Consider the following 22127-nt stretch of genomic DNA (forward strand, 5'->3'; position numbering starts at 1 on the left):
ATGGCAATGTATTAAGGAGAAAAGTGCATACATTTTTTATTTTTTTTACTTGACCAAAACTATCCCAACATAACACTTTTTATTTTTGGCTAGAGTAACAGTGTAAAACACTGAAATTCATCTTTTTTTTTTTTTTTTTTTTGTTGGTTGGTGTATTAAATTAATTGTGTTAAACGCAGCTCTATTTTTGTCCGCCACATGAATTGCTCAATTTGCACATATTGCAAGTTGCCATTGCACTGTGATGCTAGCTTCCTGCGACAACTACCAAAACGTTCCCCCACTGGCTGTTTACTTCTGCTGTTTCCAGATGTGTTGCGATGTTGTGCATTATAAAACGTTTTAGGCCAGGGGTGTCAAACATACGGCCCGCGGGCCAGAACCGGCCCATCATTGGGTCCAATCCTGCCCGTGATAACAGAACACAAACTGCAGTTTTTCACAAAAAATAACTGTTGTTGCTAATTTTGTTCACAAGACAGCGCACTGACGGCCACTTAAATTACATTCTGATATTTTGCTATTACTCAGGATGTGATGCAAAAAAAATTCACTCATTTTTCAATACATTTCAGATTACTCTGCAATAAGATAATTAATGAATTATAGTTATCTGCATTAAAAAAAAAAAGAAATATTTTTGCCTGTCGTTACATAATTAGGCCACGGACATAATGGCACACTTAAGATCCAATTAAGGTGATGGTGGCCCCTGAATAACAATGAATTTAACATCCCTGGTTTAGGCTTTCCTCCGCCCCCTTCTGGCAATATCTGTGTACCTCTAAATTATTTTGTTGCTTTGAGCCCTTAAAGATAATAAAATTAAAAATATATATATTATTCTATAAAAACCTGGTCTTTTTTGCCCAATTCCAAAGTGAAAATCATGTGACTGAGCCTGATTTACGGTGAAGTGATCAGGATCGAGACATCCCTAGTGATAAAAGTGTAATATAACAAATCCTGCAGATGATTAATTATGTTGTGAATGAGGTCAAAACTTCAATTAATTAGAGATCCATTGTCATTTGAAATAACGTGAATATTGTCATAAATCTAAGATAATAATGATGTGTACAAAATATTCATATGAACTTACAGTGCATTGAGCATGTCGTCTTCAGTTTGTTCGTGTGCCCTCTGCTGCTGTTCTTCATCTTTTAGAAAGCGCTGGAGCTGGGAGCCTCGACCGAGACACTGATCGAGTCCTTCAATTGAAGGCAGTCCTTCACCTGGGTTGATTATTGTCCGTGTGAAGTTGTAGTAATAAGGGTCCTTGACTCGCTGGTTCATGCCACTGTCGTCTTCATCTCCACTGTCCCCTGACGAAGAGGAGGTGCTCATATCATCTGCCCCGTCCACCTGCCCCTCGGCTGACTTCCTGCGACCAGTCCTCCTCTTAACCATGGGCCCGGTTGCATCCCCGCTACCGTAGAACGGAAGGTCCTCTTCCCCGTAAGAGCGAACCCCGTAAAAGGGTGTAAGCCCAAAGAACATATTAGAGCGAGCACGGGCGCTACGACGAGGGTAGCGCCGCTTGGCCGACCCGGACCCGTCGCTGTCATCCTCGTGATGTGTATCGTCCGTACCTCTGTCATGATAATCATCGGGGCCTTCATCCTCCGTTCCTTGAGTGAGCAGGTTGCGGTGGTCTCGGAGCTCAGTGCATGGGAGGTCTTTGTGTGAGTCCTCCTCCTCTGTTTGGGTCTGGGTGTCAGATTCTGAGCTGTCAGTGCTACTGGCGGATGGCGAGGAGAAGAGAGTGGGGCGGGCACAGTGACGGATACCCTGGCCAGCAGGAGAAATGGAAGAGGTAGTGGTCGTGGGACAGGAGGAGGAAATAACATCAACGTTGCTGGTGCCATTCGGGTCGGTCTTAATGTCGGGTTTCGGTGGTATTACAACAGGTTTCTTCACAGGTTTCTTTTTGTCTCTTGAAGACAACACTAACTGCTTCATCGTTGGTTTGATGTGCGACTGAAAGGACGCCTTCATCCCTTGGATATTGTCCACACTGCAGCTGAAATTTTCTCTTCCCCTGGAAGAAGACTTGTCGCTTCCTGGGTTCTCCGGCTTCTCCCCTTGAACCTTGCCATGAGATTTGGTGCTGCTTCCAAGCAGCTGAACTTTACTATTGCTGTTGTGAGAGGAGGGATTTGCAACATGTGTGCTGGAGCTGCCAGTGGCTTTCGTGTTATTGTTTAAGAGAGGGGACTTGCTGTCGTTTTTGCTGTTTTGGAGACGCTTTTCTCTGTCCCGGTCTTTGGACGACTCTCTGTTGCCTGCCACCTTGACTTTGGAGTGTTTGTCTTTGGCGACTGAGGCTGCAGCTGGGGATGCCGTGTGTATGGAGCTTCGTTTGACGAGGTCGTCATCTGTCGGTGCCCTTGATGGCCAAACGGGTTTCATGGCCGCCCCAAGAGACGGACCTGACGAGTAATCATTTGATTTCCGTGCAATAGTTGGCGAGCTCGATTTACCAACAACCGTGTCGTTAAAGAGGGACGATGGCGTTAAACTTCCAGTGCTACCACAGCTGTCTTTCTCCGAGCTGGGCTTGTCCTTGGACTGGATGAGGTGAGAAGCAGACTTGTGATGAGACAAAGAAACATTTTGGTCTTTGCTTCCATGTTTCGCATGCTTGTGAGCGTGTTTGGTGCTGCCCCCTCTCTGCTGATGGCTGGAGAGTACAGCAGTGCCCACAGGAGGAGAGGACTGGCCCGATCCGCCAGGTGCCAGCCTGGGGTTCTTACTTTCACCTCCACCCTGTTTGGATTGGTTGCCAGGATCACTCTCTTTCCCTGAGTCTTTGTTTCTCTCTGTGCTTCTATAACTGGAGTCCCTTGAGGGAGGTCGACCCTTTTCAGAGTCTCTGCTGGATGGTCTGTCTTTTCCTGCTTCCTTGCTAAACTGTCGATGCTTTTCAGAGTCCCTTGGCACTGAATCCCTGCTGATGGTTCTTGCTTTTTCAATAACCTTTGAGCTGGAGTCTTTAAAGGATGATTTGCTCTTTTCGACATCTCTGTTGTTTGTCTCTCTGTTGATATGTTTTCCTTTGTCAGAGTCTCTGTTTACTTGTCGCCTTTTCTCTGACTCTTTCAACGAGTCTTTTCCGAGAATTCTTGCCCTGTCCAATTCTTTCATAGCTGGCTTCCTTTTTTCTTGCTCTTTGGCTATTGATTCAGCAGTGTCAGAGTCCTTTTGCCTGAGGTCACTTGATGATCGGTTCCTGTCAGGATCCTTGGAGGCTTGACCTCGACTTGACCCCCTAATCTTGTCTGCGTTTTGTACTCCCTGATGCATGGAAGGCTGCGGTCTATTCTTGCCTGACATAAACAGTCTTGCCCTTTCCTTGTCCCTCTGGACTGAGTCCTTGCTGAGGCGTTTGGTCTTTTCGGGGTCTCTAGCGGGTGATGAGATGAGTGGAGGGGGTGAGGTAAGGGGCCGTGGCAAAATATGTGTCAGTGATTTCACCACTCTTTCTTTATGCAGGTTGTGGGGAGGAGGGGCAAGAGAAGGAGAGCTGTGGCGTCGGGCGTCAATAGTCCGTGTTGCAGGGTTCATCGCAGACTCACCAATTTGACTCTGTGGTTGAGAGGAACCTCCTACAAAAAACAACAACATAAAACATTTATCGTGCAATTTACCTTTGAGAGAGCTGATGATGTCTGAATGACTCTCTGACGGTTTCAATTAAAACAGCAAATTATTTTAGTTTTGGTTTATATTATACTGCACTGCTATACTTAATGGAGTTTCCAGTGAGTGTAAATAAACACAAGAATGCAATTTTCTACCTGGAGAAGGCAACGGGCCTTGCAATCGCTGGGTGGCAGGTGGGTAGCTGGGTTGCCGGTTTCTGGTGTAGACTCTGAGTTTGGGGGTCTTTGCAGGGGAGTGCGTCTCTGCGCGTCTTGGAGACTCAAATGGATCGGGAAAATCTTAATAATATGGGAGAAAAAGTAAAATTAACAACACACTGGTTAATCATGCTTCCAAAACCGGTAAACTAAAGCTGGCGGTTCCAGACTCAGAGTGAGTAAGATATTGTACCTTGCATGGGAGGAGGACCATGCACAATCGTGAAATTCTCCTCAGGAGCCACCATGCTTTTAAATTCAGACTCTCCCACAGGAGGGTGACAAACCAGGATCCTACAGGTGTACACGCAGCGCTTTCGTGCATCCAAAGTACTCCAGTACACCCGGGAACACCTGGAAGAAGGCAGAGGATGTCACTTCACCTTCTTTAAGACATTATAGACTTCTTTTTAAGCTTTTAAGATTAGGTCAATATAACCTGAAAACCACCATAATTATGAGCTAGGAAAATATTCTTCCCTAGCTAACTTCAACTGGATTTACATCCATTTCATAAACAGCATTTTAGGCCACTGAAGTTATGTTAGTTATATAGTGATGAAAAATGTCTCATTGTATTTATATATATATATATATATATATATATATATATATATATATATATATATATATATATATATATATAATATCAAGTAGGATTCAGAACTAATTTCATTTCATTATCAGTTGGAAAGTTACGTTGTGTGCCTCCTTTATAGCCATAGCTGCTATTGCAGCATTTGCAGAAAGGTCTTCTTTCAGATCTTATGTTTATGGCTTATTGCACCACTTGTTATTTTAGCATGTGCTACACAGCCTGAAAATGCATGTAGGCAGTACATTAATATACCTTTTTTTTATTATACTGGAGTGGGGGGAATTTTGTTTGTGTACCCATGCCTCATAGCATGCTGTAGAAAAATGTGATTTCTTTGAGGCAATCAGTTAAAAAGAAAAAAAAAATGGGAAGGACAACAATGGAAATTGTACAATTTGAATACATGAGTACAGTATACTGTAAATTAAAAGTACATATATATATATATATATATATATATATATATATATACATATATATATATATATATATATATATGTATATAAAATCAGGTTTAAAAATATATTACAATACAAGTGAAGAGCTAAATTGAAATCAGTTTAATTAATTTAAACAAGCAAATAAATAAATAAATATATAACGGTAAACAAACAAACAAAACTTACTGGTATCCGATGGGAAAGAGTTTGCGTTCAGAGTCTGAGAGTTCAGTCAGAATGCCCAAACAGTCAACGGTCATGGAGCCTACAGGAATGGTGAAAAAGTTGCAATCAGACATGAAGCAATGATTCACTAAAAGGCTTCGAGAAAGATTCCCTGGCACTGCTTCACACCTATCATCATGTGGACATTTTCAGGCTCCAGTCCTGCCAACCATTTCCTCTTTACACTGATTCCCTCCAGATCAACTAGGACCCTGCGGGTCACCTCAAAGCCAGACACCACCTGGGGGTGAGGAACAATTTAAAAATAACATTGCAGTGCTTTACAGCATAATTGACTCAGAAGTCCTCATTGAATGCATAGAATGTGCAGCATATACTTTTGTATTATGCTGTATGGAATTATCTGCGGTATAATGAGTCATTGAGAGCTTCTTACTTCTCCCTTAATTAGGTCCTTGTGCTTAGAACAATAGACTTTCTTGTCTTCCAGAAAGACGCAGTGGCCCTGGCGGGCGCACATGAAGTGATAGTTACTGGTGCACGAGGTGAAGCAGCAACCGACTGTGGCTCCTGGCTTCTGACACATCTCGCACCACTGTGAAAAAGGACATGAGGGGAAATTAACATTACATAAATGCTTTGAGAGAGACGCCATAGTTATATATTAGCAGGTCATTTAATAAGCTACACCTGCATTATTTAATGAGATCCAATAGAAAAGCGTAAAATGTTGCACAGTATAAACTAGAAGATAAAAAAAAAACGTAGTAAAATGATTCAATTAAAATGTACTGCACATACAGTTTAAATACTAATATAAAGAACAAAAAGTTAAATTCAACTGAACAAAATGTCAGCATGTTATGGTTCAGTTCCACACCACTGCATACTACAAGCATATTATTGAACATTATCTAACTTGGGGGCAGAGACTGCCTTGTTGTGTCTTACCAGCCGTTTTCCCCTGAGAACAGCCGTGTGTACATTTTTCAGGGAGCCGTCATCGTCCTCAAAGACCTCCACTGACCACAGTGCACAGTTGACATGTGTCCACTCGTTCTGCCCGATGTACAGCAACCTGCCACCCTCCTGGATTATACATACGTGTCACATATGGCACTGTCTTAGCATTATGTATGTTCCGAATGTGGATGAAATCAACAAATTACTCACGTTTGTGTTCTCGTCTCCGTATTTTAAACATAGTGCACATTGCCTGTTATCGCTAACACCTGGTGGAGGAGGACACTCTGGGCTGTCTTCACAATCTGGAGAAAAAACAAGTAGCATCGAGGTCACGGCAATTAAAGAAGAATCAGAACAACCGTTTTCTCGAGCTTTTTCCCCTTTGGCCTAAACAGAGATGAGTCATATTTGCGATTTTTCCCGATCCCAGAAGCACCACTTTCTTGTCTATTCTTAGTTTATATTTAACTCATCAAATTTGTGTTTACAGTTTATGAATTTTCAACAGTAAGGCTGGCAGTTTTTGTTTTCTGTCATATTTGCATGTAGTCTGCCCTCCGCGAATGTGAAGTGTTTAATTCAGCAGAGAGCTCACAGTAGTCCAAATGAGAGGAAAAGTGTTTTTTTTTTTTGCTTCAGGACGTTAATTTGTCATTCATATTTAGTTCAAGCACATTCAACACAGAATCACTGCCATTATCATTAGCCTAACAGTCTGGAATCTTAATGCTAGCATACAAAGGAAACACCATAAATAAGCCAATTAAAAAATTAGCATCAAACAACTGTTACTATAGCATAAACTCAGCAGCAACACATACAAACGGAACATTTGATAATACTCACAGGCATACAGTATATTATCTTCTCTGTGCAATCAATTTTAACTGCTGGAGTTTAGCATTAGCTTAAGTTTAGTTACCAGACTGTCACAGACATCAGTCAAACAACTTTGTAACAACACTACTGATGCCATAAGGCTAAGACAAAATGTTGAGATTTTTTTTTTTTTTTTTTTTTGATGTGAGAGGTTTATAGTTGTGTAAGTGTGTGTTACTACCTGGTATAAGTGGAGGTAGTGGCGGCAGAGATGGAGGTCGTGGTGGAGGGGTTGCTCGAGTGTCTGCTTCAGTGAGGATCTTTGGACAGGGGGCTGGAATGATGTTTTTGATGAGGTGGGGTTGCTCAGAGCGAGACAGCTCCAGTCTCTCCTGCCATTGGGCATAGTTGTGGTCCAGGGAAGGGGGCAAAACAGCATTGGGAAGGAGACCACTGCTGAGGACAACAGACACAAGAGTCAAAACATAAATCCAACTTTACTGCCTTTAAATAGGAAGTAAAAAATAATAATTGTGACAGAATTTTTGTAGTATTTCAGTAACAGTACCAACTGCATTTAACATTTGTAGCTCAATGTTTTCATTTAAACATTCAATTTTGATCATAAAGTACAGCATACATTTATAAATTTGCATTTTATAGATCTTATTCTGAACACACCGCTGCTATGAACATATACCGGTAATTACCTTTAAAACCATTACCGTACTATATTAAAATTAGATTTAAATTCAAATATACATGATTGCAAAGCAAGAAATTGACAACTGGTAAAGAAAACATCTTTCAACAGTAACAAAAGATTTATTTTTATTAGCTTTTGTTTCCTTCTTTAGAAAATAAGTTGCTTTTCGATACCACTACTTTACAAAATTAATGTGTTCATTTTCTGCACTTTCAATTTGAAATAAGGTACAAAATAATATACTTTTTGTTAAATAGCTTTCAAATGATCACGGTATATTATAAACAGCTGTTACTTTGGACCACATTTTGTATTTCATGTTTAGTGTAACTAAATATAGAAAGAAAAAAAAAATCAAACACCAGTTGTCAATTTCTTGTTTTAAGACATTCTATTGTGCAATTACCAAATAAGAAAGTATCCCCGCCTGCACCAATGTGGAACAGAAAAAAAAAAATGTTTAAAGTTGATATCCAAAATATTACAATAAAACTCACTCGATAAATTGAAATTCTAAATTAGCTTGATCTTTTCAGGCTACTCTCTTGTGCAATTATTGTTTGTTGAACATGATCAAATTGAAGTGTGTAAAACTGGCACATAAATACATCAATTTTATCAGAATAATTTGTTTTGGAAAAAAGCTCTGTGTACTGTAACCCAAATCCTGTAAGAATCTTTGGATTTCCTCACAGAGCAATATAAAGTTTCCTGAATAGAAAGTGAGCAATGACACCATCAATGAAACACATGCAGTCTGGATTCCATTTAAAAGCCAACCAAGGCATTACAGTGAGCTACTGGATCCACGTGATGGACCATTTGTTTCTTGGTACACAGCTTGACAAAGTGAACCACAAGAAGACCACAAATATGAGTCTTAAAAGTGCCACGTGACACTGCTACAGTTTGTTTCTCAATAAAGCCTCCAAACCAGGCAAAGCATATAATAAATAATAAATGGTCTGGGAAAGCTGATAGCTCCAAGGAGAGCACTGCTGAGTGCTGGTGATTAAGCGAGAATGTGTGAATGAGTGTGTGTAGCAAGTACAACTCCAGCGCTCGCTGGCATCGTATGGCTTCACGTGGCATGAATATTCATTCCAGAAACCTATCGTCTCTACAAAGAGCATCATTAATTCAATACAACCATTTCATTCGGAATTCTCAGAGTGAGAGTCATCTTCAGCAGCTGCTCTACTCCATCAATACATTCAAGTTTAAACGGCCTATAATCTCATCAAAAAAAAAAAAAAAAAAAAAATCTGACTCGTTCAGTAGTAGGCATAATGGGGATTTATTCTATTGATCCTCCAGTGTACATTTATTCACTCAGTCAATAAAGAACTTCAACATAAATTCAGAGGGCAAACAACTTCAACATAAATTCAGAGGGCAATCACCCATTCATTAACTCGACTAAATCTCTTTTGGCAGGAGGCGGGATATGTGTTTAACAGATTACCCGTCAATCAAACCACTCAAATTAACATCTACATCACCAACTGCAGATGGCCACAATGCAGAGAAGAAATAAAAAGTCTACACACCGCTGCTAAAATGTTAGCATATTAGATATTTAAAGGTCAAATCCTTTCAAAACTTGTTCCACCTATAACTAGTACAACTCATTTGAAATTTGTTTTGATTATTTTGTGACAGAAATAAAAATAAACTGATAAAATGTGGTTGCAATGTACAAGTGTGCACACACACTCTGATAATTGAGATTTTTTGTTTTTTGTCACCATCTTTTGCAAGGAGTTCCCCCCCCCGCCCCCCCCCCCCCCATTTACCCCAAGTTTGTTATGGGAAAGCATATAGTGAATGTTTATAAATATTTTTTGAAGATTTTTTGGGGGGGGTTGTAAACAAATAAAAATAAATAAATAACAATATATATATATTTTAAATAACCACTTTTTTTAAAAAATCTCTTTTTTTTTTTATATTAAGGGATCACGTAAAAGTGTCATTCTGGTCTATAAAACGCACCCTGCGATTGGGTGGTAACCAGTCGAGGCCTCTTGCTCAAAGTCAGCATGGATAGACTACAACTCACTAATGAGGACAAGCAATAAAGAGGATGGATGGATATGCTAATCATGAGGACATGTTTGGTTGTTAAAATGCCAAGTACAAACATTTTGAACCAGCTAAAAATAAAACTGTGACCTGCCTTCTTTGAACAATAAAAGGAATGCAGTGGGATACATTTATACCTATTTGAGCACAGCAACACATGTACACAAAATACACATTAAGGCTAGAAAGTGTCAATGACTGTATCACTTAATGCTAATCTTTTCAGTCTAATTCAAACATATGATGACACCAATGATAGTTCCTCTAAGGGGTTTGGGCCAAACTTCCTCATCTTCCCCTTGATTCCAATTACCTGTGAGCAATTTCCGTCTTACCATCAAGCTGACCAGCGGGCGCCTTAAATCAGTTTCACAGCGGAATCTATTTCATTACTGTGACTCGGAGCCTTGACAGAGGTTTTAATCGCAGCGGTAGTCCAGTGAGATCTCCGCGATTGTCCTATGCAACTCATTTCGTCGATTTAGCTTTGACTAAAACTAAAGGGCTAAAGTAGCTGAAATCCTCATCTTTCCACTCAGCCTTTGTATTTATTTCAGAGGAGGTTGGCGCACTCAAACCAACACCGTGTATAAATATTAGCTTGCCGCTTTCTGGCTGCATCCCGCCGCCACACACATGATGGTATAGCATCTCTTTCTCTACACTTCTACTACACTGTAAGTACAGACCTCCCCGACAGAGAAGAGTTTAAAGGCTGTGCTCATATTACATGACTATTAGAATCTAAATTCCCACATTGAAACTGGAAAACACACAGCACAGCCATTCTAAGGAAATTATTTGAAAGCCATCGTAAATTACTTCATTATTTGACTGTACAAACAGCCAAAAATGGTTATGATACTGAAGCATTGCAACTTGTAGCTGATACTCACTTGGCGCAGACTTTGGGTCTTTCCCAGAAGCGGGAATCTTTCGCTTTGAACCAGGGAAAGTTTCGGTCCATTTGCTGAAACAGAACATTCAACAGTGAGGATTCCTTGACCTAATAATTGGCACTTTACATCGAATATAAATGAATAAATGTCACATTTTGTTGTGATTCATTTAAATTTACAATATATCATGCATCACAAGAAAGTCTTGTTTGAACTGTGCAGTAGTACTTACTCGGATGAAGTAAGACTTGACCATGCTGTTGGCCTTCCTGCTCTCAGGATGACCACCGTCACTGTTGATTGCAGTCTGAATGATTCGTGCGACGTCATCACTGAATGCCAGCTGAGAGAAAGGATGGACACCGCGGGAGTTGAATTCATTGTATAACAATGCTCAAAACCCAAAACACTCTTGGCTCAAATCATCTTTCCCCATTGAAATAAATGGAAGATTTCGTGTTTAAAAAAAAAAAAAAAGAGCTACGTAGCTTCTTACGGTCGGTGCACCTTGGCCACCAGGGGGTAGTATAATGCACGCATACATATATACACAAAGAAGACACTCACAACCGCTCAGTAAACTAGAGTACAATATAGTAGTTTTTCCACAGATGATAAAGAATATATGCCTGAGAATATTGTTCTATTGTCCTTCTAGAAGTTTTGGTGCACCAATTGTGCTCCATTAATTAAAACGGGTATATTTTAGCAAATTTTGTTGTTACGTTTGCTGCCGCCACGTAATGCTTGTAAATCAAATGTTTGCTTGTAACTCAAAAGAGAAAATCAGCTAAGCGACGAACGATGCTGTCTTTATTATATTTCTTAATTTCTTCCATTCGCTGTTTACAAATAGAGAAATTACTGAATCTTTTTGTGCTTCACAAAGAGTGAAGTGGCCAGGATGCATTAAGAGTGCTTTCAAATAAATGTATGTTATACAGAACCTTGTGTGGCCTCTAATAATGTTTACAAAAACACACAAGCCTTCATTTGCACCTTTAAAACACACAAAAAAATGAACATGCATACCACAGATGTATAGCAGCCTTTATCCATCTTCTTCTCCACAGATTCCAAGTCTGCAGGGAAATCGCTAGGTGCTCCAGGTGAGGCTTCAGTCAGGACTGGAGGGTCCGGGCCTTCGGGGGAGCGACGAGATGGAAGGCTCTCTTCAGTCTCGGGGTTCAGCTCTGGAGGTTTCACCGCCTACCCCAAAGAGAGGAGAAAAAACAAATCTTGCTTGGATGGCACCCACTTTGTAATGTGTTCTACTGCCACCTACAGGACTGGAGTGGAACCATAGCACTCTGAAACTAATAAAAGTCTTTGTTGTTGTTGATCGACAAATGCACAATTTGCATTCCTAACCTGTCTGTAACGGAGCAGGTGAGCGGAGGTGCGCGAGTTGAGCAGTGCAGTGAGGATGTGGCGAATGCGGCCTTGGAGCTCCCCTTCCAGCGCCGCCCGCCATTCAGCCGGCTGGCGGTCTGTACATTTGGTACACGTGTAGGCAACACTCTCTGGCAGCTTTGACAGCAGCTCATACATTTCATCTGAGGCAGAACGGGAGAAGATGGGTCAATATCCTGCTCATTATTGGCCTCATCGTCTTTAAACAGCTCATCAATATGACAACCGTTACGGTGCAGCCTGTCAGCATATTTGTGCAAGCGCTGACAAGTGACAGCGCAAAGGGAAGTGTGACAAGCGTGTGAATCTACAATAACCAACGTACAAACTTCCAACTGGGCTTTTTGGGTCCGATACCAACCTGTCAGGCTCTCACACTTGGCATGAACCCAACGGTTGCAGCGTCCACACTGCATCGTCTTGCTCTCCTGGTCCTCATCATTGTAGCACTTATTGCAAAGTGGGCAAGGGTTCCCTATGATAAGGGATAAAAAGTGAGACTATTTGTCATCAAATGTCAGCCTTTTCTAGCCTTCCTTTACAAGCGACTGTCAATTCTGTCAATGGAGAAAGACTGATTATTTTGCTGTACTACATTTTGTTTTTGGGTCATACACTGATGTTTTTGATGAATCCAACATGTTCTACTGATTCCGAAAGAGATAAAGCTAGAAACACACATTTTTCTGGTGAAAGAAGAGCGTCTCCTCTTTCATTCGGTAGGTTTATAGTCACAGAATACAATATTATGTGGTTTCGAATTAACAGTAAAATGCTCTAAAACAGCTGGCAAAATGGAGAACGGCTGGCAGTAAATGATTTTATAAGGCTTGTTATTGCGTTTATATTTACTGTTATATGTACATGAATCGTTTTTTTTTTTAGATATATATATTTATTGCTCTTATCAGTTTTATGGTAAGCTGATTCAACAGCCGAATTTCACTTCTCTGGTTTAAGAAAGGTTTATCAAATGATGTCAGTTATGACTCAAAGATGTGATTGCCTCGATGCCATGTGGTTCTTTCTTTTGCCAAAGGACAAGAGCTACTGTGTACTGGCCACTCACCTTTAGCAAAGAGTTTGGCACAGTCGTGACACATGGAAAAGTCATGCGACCACTGGGCATCCGAGGACTTCCCGGGTTTGGTGGCTCCGCAACGTTTACAGTACACACACTTGGTACAAATCTGGAAACGCAAATAAACAAGTTGGGAATGGGAACTATATTGCTCAAACTAGCAGGCGGTTGTGTAAAGAACATTCAAGGTGTTAAAGTGACACTGTGGCAAAAGTGTCATGTTTTCATAGTTACTATGTGGGAGAAAGAAGAAGATGGATGGATTTGACACAAGTGTGCCAAAGCTGAAAACATAATGTGTGAACAAAAGGTTGGGAAAAGGACTTGCTGGGAGAGGTTTGGTGCAAGAGTACACACGTAAAGATGAGAAGGTGTGTCTGTAGGAAGGTGTCGTCACCATACCCAGACTTTCTTCTTTTTGGTGGGTCTTGCAGGGTGGTTAGAACCCAGGCACTCCGGGTGATAGCTGTTATGGCACTTATCACACTCCAGCAGCTGCGGCTAAAAGTCCAGAATAAGATAAGATCATGTAAATATCAAGTGGTGTCATTGCACAATGATAATCTTTTGGTGACTCCAAGAGCTAAAATAAAATAAGTAGATTCTACACCAGGGATGGTTGGGTAGCTTAAATAATGGAGGGGGCCACAATTTTTTGGGCTGTATCCAGATGCATGACAAAAATGTCATCTTAAAAATCGACAAAATATTTGCTTTAAATATATTTAATTCGTCATCATACAATTCTCAATGCATGAATACAAAAAAATCCAGCCTTCAACAACAGAGTTGAACAATCAAAACATATATTTTTCCCAAAAATCAACTCATTCAGTTTGAATATGATCACATCATATAATTAAAAAATAGATACTATTGATTGAATATTCATTCAAACTTCTATGTGTCTCCTGCATATCATTCCAAATCAAAAAATAATTAGGCCTACTGATGTAAGACCCAGTTCAAGGGCAAGTAAACCATGTCTGCCATCTAGTGTTGAATGGTGATATTACAACTTAGAACTATACAGTGGAACCCAGCTATTCATGTGGGATAGGGACCAGACTGACCAGCAAATCGCAAAAATCTGCAGATAATAGATGCCCACTGAAATGCATTGGGGATTGTTTTTTTTTTAGTAAACAAAAAAAACCAAACAAAAAATATTATCAAAACAAAAACAACATCTACTCCAGGGGGTTATATTGATTTTAGTAAAGAGTCGGTCTGTGAAGCCCTTTGAGATGCTATTTTGATTAAGGGCTACACAAATAAACTTGACTTAATCGACTAACTGATTGTTAAGATTTTTGACTATTGTAAGCGAACTGGATCTTGTATTTTGTTTTTTGTCTGGCCACAAAGAATTGATTGTTTCAATAATAATTTACATTTTTGACTGACACAATAAGATAAGTATTTAAGTAACAATACATTTGTTACTGATTGAAGTTCACAGTGGTGCACAATTCTGAGAGCTTCCTAATACGGTAGTTTGTAACCTCAGGCATCAATATCCGAGTTGCAATACTACAAAAACTAGACTACTACTTTTAGAGAAAGAGAAAATCATTGGCAATTTCTTTGAGAGATGTCTAGCTCAGAAACACGTGTGTTCAGAAGTGTATTAGGCAGGATTTTTATTACCATGGAGCTCCCATTTTCAGGGAGTTGATTTATCTCCAGCGGTTTGATACGCCAGGAGCTTTCAAGCCACACTTTGCTCTCTACTCGTGTAGATGAGCCAGAAATGGAAGCCAATCAAAGTAATAAATAACTTAACGCCCTGTAGGCGGAGATTTGTTCCAAACAACTCGGAGCGTTAAAAAAATCTATTTGCCAGGCGGACCTCCAATGAGCAGATCAATCATATCCGTGTTGCTTATCAACTTGTACTAACAGGCCAAAACAATGCAACAAATGTTTGACTTCTTTGTGTAAATCAAATGTGTATAGATCCACATTATGTAAAAACTAAATTATAACGACAATGTGTGGTTAACGCCATGTGAAGCCTGTACAGGATTTGAATTAAATAATAAAAATCAGGGCACAAATCCATAAAGCTGATGAATGGTAGTCTGCGTGCAACGCCAGGAAGTGTCTCTCTCGGGAAGATTCTGTAGCCTTTTGACACGCTGTCATCCTAGATTGAGCTTCTTTTGTGCTCAGCCCCAAAAATTATCCATACTGTACTGAATGGCTCACTTTAGTTTTCTGGTGCTGGCGCCCGCAGGCCTGGCAGAAGCGACATCGGCGACAACACCAGTTTTCAAACTGCTCTTGTAGAGGACGCTCAGACTCCCCCAGGCAAAAGAGATGGAACGGTTCACAGCATACCTGGCAGAAAACAAACTAGAGAGACAGAAGAGAAGCAGCAAGCACATTTAGTTTTAATGCACCAACAACATTGTTGGGAGAGTCCCACCACCAATTTGACAGGCAAATGGAAAGTTAAATGGGAGTTTTTATGACATGTAGCTGGTAGGAAATGTACTTTTTTTTTTTTCTCTCTCTCTTTTTTTTTTTTAAAGGGGACGTCAACACCCCCCAAAATTTGTTGACAATATGTTCTATGCTATAGAGGAAAAAAACTGGCAAAATTAAAAATAAATAAATGGATAAATATAAATAAATAAATAAGAAAATATAAATGGAAATAAAAACAATATATATATATATATATATATATATATATATATATATATATATATATATATATATATATATATATATATATATATATATATATTAGGGGTGTGAATTGCCGAGTACCTGACGATTCGATTCGTATCACGATTCACAGGTCACGATTCGATTCGATACAGATTAATCCCGATACGAATTTATAAGTCGATTGTTGCGATTTTTTCCATTCAAATTTAGAAAATACTAATCAGTAAACTTGTAGAGTGTAAGATTTGTATGAAAATGTATTATTTATTTATCTGAAACTTCAGTCTTATACAGGTGGTAATCTGTTTCATGCTTGACGGCATTAAAATAAAATATTAAGGCTTAATGTTCCGTTCGTATAACATTCTTCTATGCTTAAGGTGTGAACCCTAACCCGAAGTAAGACGTTTTGAATATTTTTCCATTAAAAATGGAAGTTTAAAAATCGATTCAGCCGCCTATTGAATCGATTCGAGAATTGTGCGATGTAGTATCGCGATATATTGCCGAATCGATTTTTTTTAACACCCCTAATATATATATATATATATATATATATGTATATATATATATATATATATATATATATATATATATATATATATATATATATGTACACACACACATACATAAACAAAAGTAAAAAATACAAAAATAAAACAAGATTAAAAAAATAAATGCTGAAATAAATATAAAAACAAATATTTAAATAGAATTAAATATCAATAAATAAATAAACACGCTCTGCTCTAACATTTATTCATTTCATGCTGCACACTCTCTGTCAGTTCGAAATGTTATTTAAATGAGGGGGCGGTCCTACACGTGTGTTGGGTTGGACTCTGCCGTTAAAAACTACCTTTCAATGGGGAGTGAGCAGGTTGCTGAATAAGGAAGTCTCGCCGGCTTGCATGAAGAGCTCCATGGAGCAAGGGATGACTATCTTGTCTACTGTCACACGACTTGTTGTGAATCAATTCAAGTCGCAAGCTGTGGTGAAAGTGGACAAGATGGTCGTCCATTGCTGGAGCTCTCCATGCAAGCCGGCGAGACTTCCTTGTTCGCCGACCCATTTACTCGACCATTGAAAGGCAGTTCCTTATGAGTTTGCAACGGTGGCATCCAACCCATTTGAATAGCATTTCGACCTGACAGAGGGTGTGCAGAATGAAATAAATAAATGTGAGAGCAGAGCATTTTTATTTATTGATTTGTATTTATATTTATTTATTGTATTTAATTTTTGAATGACGTTTTACATATGTTTTTAGTTTCACTTTTATTTATTTATTTAGTCATTTATTTATTTTTAATTTTGGCAGTTTTGGTCCTCCATACTATGCACCCCCACTAGTCTAATACAGTACTCTGGTTAATATTGCATTAGTGGAATATGAGTTAAGTAGCAAAATCCAGCAGTTTTTATCAATATGATAAGGCGGCCATTTTGCCCCTTGCTGTTGCGTGAAAATCAAATCACAGCTCAGCTTCAGAAAACATGTGAGCTGTGATTGGTCATTGCCGAACCCTAAGCAACTGTGATGTCATCTTCAGTCGACAGCAAGTGGCACATTGGCTGCCCCCTAAAATGGATCAAAAATGGCTAGATTCTGCTGCATCTCATTCCACAAATGTAATATTAATCAGAATGTCATGTTTAGACTAGTGAGGTCACATGTAACATATTATTGTCAAGAAATGTTTAAAGTTGACTTCCTCTTTAAACAGTGATTCATATCCATTAGGAAATGAATGCATTTCATATATCAATTTCTTTACCTCAACATTTCCACTGCTTGCACATAAGAAGCAGAGCACTCTGGGTGTGACAGGCACAGAAGTGAGCTGGCTGAGGCCACCCGCCTCCCACACCTTCTCCACGTCATGGTCCCTCTTGAAATCAACTCTGATTCGATGCACTCCGTCGCAGGGCGCCGTGGACTTCGCTTGGCCCCTAGTCGAGGGAGTGCCTAGCCAGTTTAAAGTACAGCTGCCGGGGGATTTAGCGGTCAGCGTCTTCTCGGGTTCATCAGAAAAGAGAAGAAACGGAAAAGCACAGTGAATGATTTGCTTTTTACAGCGAGCATCATCTGTTAAGGGTTTCAATTTGGAGCCATGTAGGAATGAGAATGGCAATTTAATAACAAATCTCCATCGGTCATCATAAACAGCTTCCAAAATTAAAAACATGGATCCAAACCAAATGTCTTGCATGCCAAGAAGTGCATACATTTCATTTTGCACCCGAATGAGGTCATCCCCAAATTAGCATTAGTAAGAATTGAGGAGAATACAGTGACTCCATCCACTTTTTCAAAGTCTGTGGAAATTTTGACCTGCACAGTGGTTAATCCCACTTAAGGGGTGCTTCAGCCTCTAATTATGTATAACAAACATTTAGCTTCATCAACCACTAAACATGGGGTGAAGAAAGGTCCAACTTTCCTACCTTGTCTTTTGGTTTCTGTTGAGGAGATGGAAGAACAGAGCGAGAAGTTGGCTTCTTCGGCTGCTTTGGGTCAACTAAGAAAAACATAAAATATGGGGTCAGTTGTTTTTTTTGCTAAATGGTGAAATCGAATTTTGTCTTCTAGGTTATTAAAAGCTGTTGTTGTTGTTCTGTTACATGCAGATGTTATGAGAGTTTTATATTTCCACAAGTGGCAGGAAGCTGGATGGGTGGTTTACCAGATATGTTTACAATAGCAACCAACAACTTCATTGTGGCAATTAAGCACAAACTATGAAGGTTAAGTTTAAGTTAAAACTGATTTAGAATCAGTGTACATTATATCATTATATATTATTATTAAAGGGATACTTATTTAACCATTTTTGGCAGTCAAACAATATTTTGCCTATAATAAATTTGATATTTTCATTATTTTATGTGCAATTAGTACCTTTAAAAACACATTTTACAACTTGCTGTCGACTGAAAATGGCATCACAAGGGCTCTGGTAACCAATCACAGCTCAGCTTGTGAATGTCACATGACCAAACCTAGAAAACAGGTGAGCTGTGATTGGTTACCTGAGCCCTTGTGATGTCATTTTCAGTCGACAGTAAGTTGCAAAATGTGTTTTTAAAGGTACTAATTGTACATGAAACATAATGAAAGTATCAAATTAATTATAGACAAAATATTAACTTTTTATTGCTATATTGGTTAAATAAGTGAAGTATTCCTTAAAATGCAGAATATTTTGCACAAATGAAACCTTTAAATAAACGTGGGTTGGGTTTATTAGACTCAAATCGATCAAAATCATAATCGTCCTGAATGACTGAAAATGAATGAATGAATGAATGAATGAATACAGAAATAAATAAATAAATAAATAGATTTGATTTTTTTTGGCCACATCAACTAGCCCTAGTAATAAGGCACAATTTGTCGCACATGGTCAGCCTGGCATCCGGTGCCATAAAATTGTAACATAACATTTGAAGATGGTATGTCAAGAAATGACAAAAAGGAACAAGCTTTATTTAGTTTGGGCACTAGTTTACAGTCTCCACTTTGTTGATGTGTTCTATGCAATGTCATTTTTGTGGAAAACAGAACGCCCACAAGCAAAGGCGGTCCTGTATGGTAATAAAAACCACACACACACACAAAAAAAAAAAAACAAGCCATAAAGGTATCTTACTTGTATCTGACGCTGCTGTTGTTGAGCTCTGCTGTTGCGGTGATTGCTGCTGAGTCTTCTTCTTGGGCTCGCTTAACGGAATTTTGGGTGAGGCGTCTTTCCTTGCGGGTGCCTGACCGCTCAGCGGCCCCTGCGGCTGTTGGGACGGCTGAGGATGAGATGGCATAGACGGGGAAGGGGCGGGGGAATTCTGAGCCGAGGATGAGGAACAGGAAGATGAGGAGGATGAGGAGGATGACGAGCTGGACGAGGAGGGCGATGAGGAAGAGGAGGAGGAGGACGATGCTGGCTGCTGCTCTTTTTGCCCCTTCTTGCTGCTTGAGACAGAAGGCTGCTTGGGTTCAGGAGAGTGGGCCTGGGCTGTGAATGTGCTGGTGGTTTGTGGGGATTCGACCGCCGAGGGAGAAGATGACGGAGCTGGAGATGATAGTTGTGGTGGTGACTGCTGTTGTGACTTCTCCTCGCCCGGGTTGGGAGGAGGAATATCACTCTTTTTGTGGGGAGGTTCCTCCTTCGGCGGTGCAGTTGCGGGCTTGGTGCCAAACTCCAAGTTCTGTCCTTTAACTGGATTGAGACCCTCCTTTCTCTCAGCCAACCTATTCTTCTTCTTGTCCTTCTTACCTTTGCCCTGCTTCTGAAGAAACAGCTTTGAGGGCATCCACTGCAAGTTCTGACACTTCCTCATCCTGTAGACAAGAACAGACAACGACATGATTAATGTGGTAATTTTTTGTGATTAATTAATGATTTACCGCTTTAACTCTGACAGCACTAATAGTGAAATTCAAGGCTTTCAGATAAATAACTTGGGATACCTACACTATCAGTACTCGAAGAAATTAGAGTACATGCAGACAGAAAGACTGAAGTTGTACATGTGTTGTGCAAATGAAACTGTTGCAGGTTTCTGTGTCAGTTTCATTGTATTTTCTTTGTTTCATGTATTCTCACCTGCTTGTCGAGTAATTAATCCTTGCAGCCTTTCTTGTTTACACTAGCAGTCATGTAATGGCTGCGTGGGCTGTATTCAGGTGCGCTTTGTGAATGTGTTTATTTCTTTCCGTGCATTATTATAAAACATATTACAAGGGCAATTAACATTTGTATTGGAATTCCATAGCAAACAAATTATACGATCATAGCACACTGATTCATTTCAATACAGTGTTGTGTTGTCATGTATTGATGACAAGATGTCTCTCTAAATATTGTTATATTTGTGTGAAATGTGACTAAGAAACGTTTATGTTTTTGAACATTTGATGAAATTAAAACACATTTTCACCACAATTGCAAGCCATTTTGGCAGTGTCAAGTATCAGTACTCAGTTTTGATAAGTACTGAAGTGTACTCAGTCTGGAAAAAGTGGTATAGACGCATTCCTACAAATAGCGTCGATCTACTAAGACTTACTTGCAGCACTGCTTTTTGATGTTCCGTCCCCCAAACTTGGGCTTGTCAAGACAGTTGGTACAGATCCCACAATCTTCAGGAACCTGGCAACCAGAACACTGGCCACAGCGTCGTGACCGCCGACCCTTTTTGGGAGGAGCTTCTTGAACAGCCTTTTGCCGTGTCTCCCGTGGCTTTATGTGCGGGGATTGAGGCTCGGCTTCCTCTGAGCCTGCTACTGATGACTTGTCTGAAGATGGGAAAAAATATACATCTTTAAATGGACCACAATCAGAGATGGGGAAGCCAAGTCAAGATAGTCAAAACCCTGCCAGAGTTTGGCTTGAGCCACAGGTGCTACTCGTAATGACCTCGTTTACCTGCTGGTTGAGTAGGCTACAAGCACCTGTAGCAAAAGCCAAACTGTGGCAGGGTTTTCACTTTCTGGACATGAAATTCCCATGTCTGACTACAATAGAAGTTAACATATACATATGTTCTTAACTACAGGCTCATCAACCAATTGACACACACACACCACTCATCCAAACAGTCACATTTTCAAAAGTTAACCAACTTTGTGTTGGCCTACTTTTGGCTTTTCAATGCTTTGATTATCTCATACAACGACAACGTTTAATTCAATCACAAGTTTTTTTTTTTTTTTTTTTTTTTTTAATGTTTAATGTTTAGTCCCAATCTATTTTCATTCATTTTGCATGATGTTCTTACTTGAGCAATGATGTTTACTTTTTGAAATTTTGACTTTACTGAATGTTAAAGTAATAGATTTTATAGTGACCGCCCATTTTCCTGTGGTTGCTTAAGAAATGAGAATGCTACTCACTGCCTTATATAGATTAATGCTTTGCCGACTGAAACATATTATTACCCAATGCCCTTTCCTATTTGCTCATTTATATTGATTTGCCAAGTTAAGGTGGTGATATTTTTTGACTGGGCAGTGGATCTCTCTGGCTCATGTGCAATGTACTCTGGAAACCTAAACTGAAGGACGTAGGCTACATGCTTACATGCCCTATAATTTACTATATATAATGGAATCCAATGTATATATATTTTTTAAAAATTTATTAATCAACACGAGAAAAGTGGTAGCTACAAGACGTGAACTATTCCCTGAGTTTTCCTCACCATCATTCCCCATGGAAGACAGGATCTTCTCCCTCTCCTCCCAGGGCAAGGCACTAAGTGTGGGCATGTCATCAGGGAACACTGCACGATTACGACCAAGAGCCACAGCTGCACGACGACACACATGCTTGATGCGTGGACTGTGTACAGAGGTCTCTGATGAATCACTTTCTTGACCCTGAAGTAGAAC

The 22127-nt window shown here is 39.7% G+C and overlaps 1 protein-coding gene across 2 annotated transcripts in view; it reads right to left on the reverse strand.

The window, feature by feature from the left end:
- The window catches only part of kmt2a (lysine (K)-specific methyltransferase 2A), a 50348-nt gene that overhangs the window by 10109 nt on the left and 18112 nt on the right, over nucleotides 1-22127 (reverse strand). Inside the window, exons 4-25 of one of the 2 annotated variants that reach the window (XM_077540189.1) lie at nucleotides 21938-22115; nucleotides 20804-21032; nucleotides 19390-20075; nucleotides 18185-18258; nucleotides 17515-17751; nucleotides 15268-15399; nucleotides 13459-13557; nucleotides 13045-13165; nucleotides 12337-12450; nucleotides 11934-12118; nucleotides 11595-11771; nucleotides 10795-10905; nucleotides 10560-10633; nucleotides 7114-7328; nucleotides 6261-6355; nucleotides 6039-6176; nucleotides 5524-5682; nucleotides 5256-5367; nucleotides 5088-5166; nucleotides 4057-4217; nucleotides 3801-3944; nucleotides 1103-3608 (exon numbers count right to left, since the gene is read on the reverse strand). In XM_077540189.1, the coding sequence (XP_077396315.1) occupies nucleotides 1103-3608; nucleotides 3801-3944; nucleotides 4057-4217; nucleotides 5088-5166; nucleotides 5256-5367; nucleotides 5524-5682; nucleotides 6039-6176; nucleotides 6261-6355; nucleotides 7114-7328; nucleotides 10560-10633; nucleotides 10795-10905; nucleotides 11595-11771; nucleotides 11934-12118; nucleotides 12337-12450; nucleotides 13045-13165; nucleotides 13459-13557; nucleotides 15268-15399; nucleotides 17515-17751; nucleotides 18185-18258; nucleotides 19390-20075; nucleotides 20804-21032; nucleotides 21938-22115 (6026 nt within the window). Of the gene's footprint in view, nucleotides 1-1102; nucleotides 3609-3800; nucleotides 3945-4056; nucleotides 4218-5087; nucleotides 5167-5255; nucleotides 5368-5523; nucleotides 5683-6038; nucleotides 6177-6260; nucleotides 6356-7113; nucleotides 7329-10559; nucleotides 10634-10794; nucleotides 10906-11594; nucleotides 11772-11933; nucleotides 12119-12336; nucleotides 12451-13044; nucleotides 13166-13458; nucleotides 13558-15267; nucleotides 15415-17514; nucleotides 17752-18184; nucleotides 18259-19389; nucleotides 20076-20803; nucleotides 21033-21937; nucleotides 22116-22127 lie in introns of both variants that reach the window. The other variant, XM_077540188.1, reaches the window with a different exon arrangement.

The sequence above is a fragment of the Festucalex cinctus genome, chromosome 13 (genome assembly GCF_051991245.1).
Source record: "Festucalex cinctus isolate MCC-2025b chromosome 13, RoL_Fcin_1.0, whole genome shotgun sequence".
In the NCBI taxonomy this organism is placed as follows: domain Eukaryota; kingdom Metazoa; phylum Chordata; class Actinopteri; order Syngnathiformes; family Syngnathidae; genus Festucalex; species Festucalex cinctus.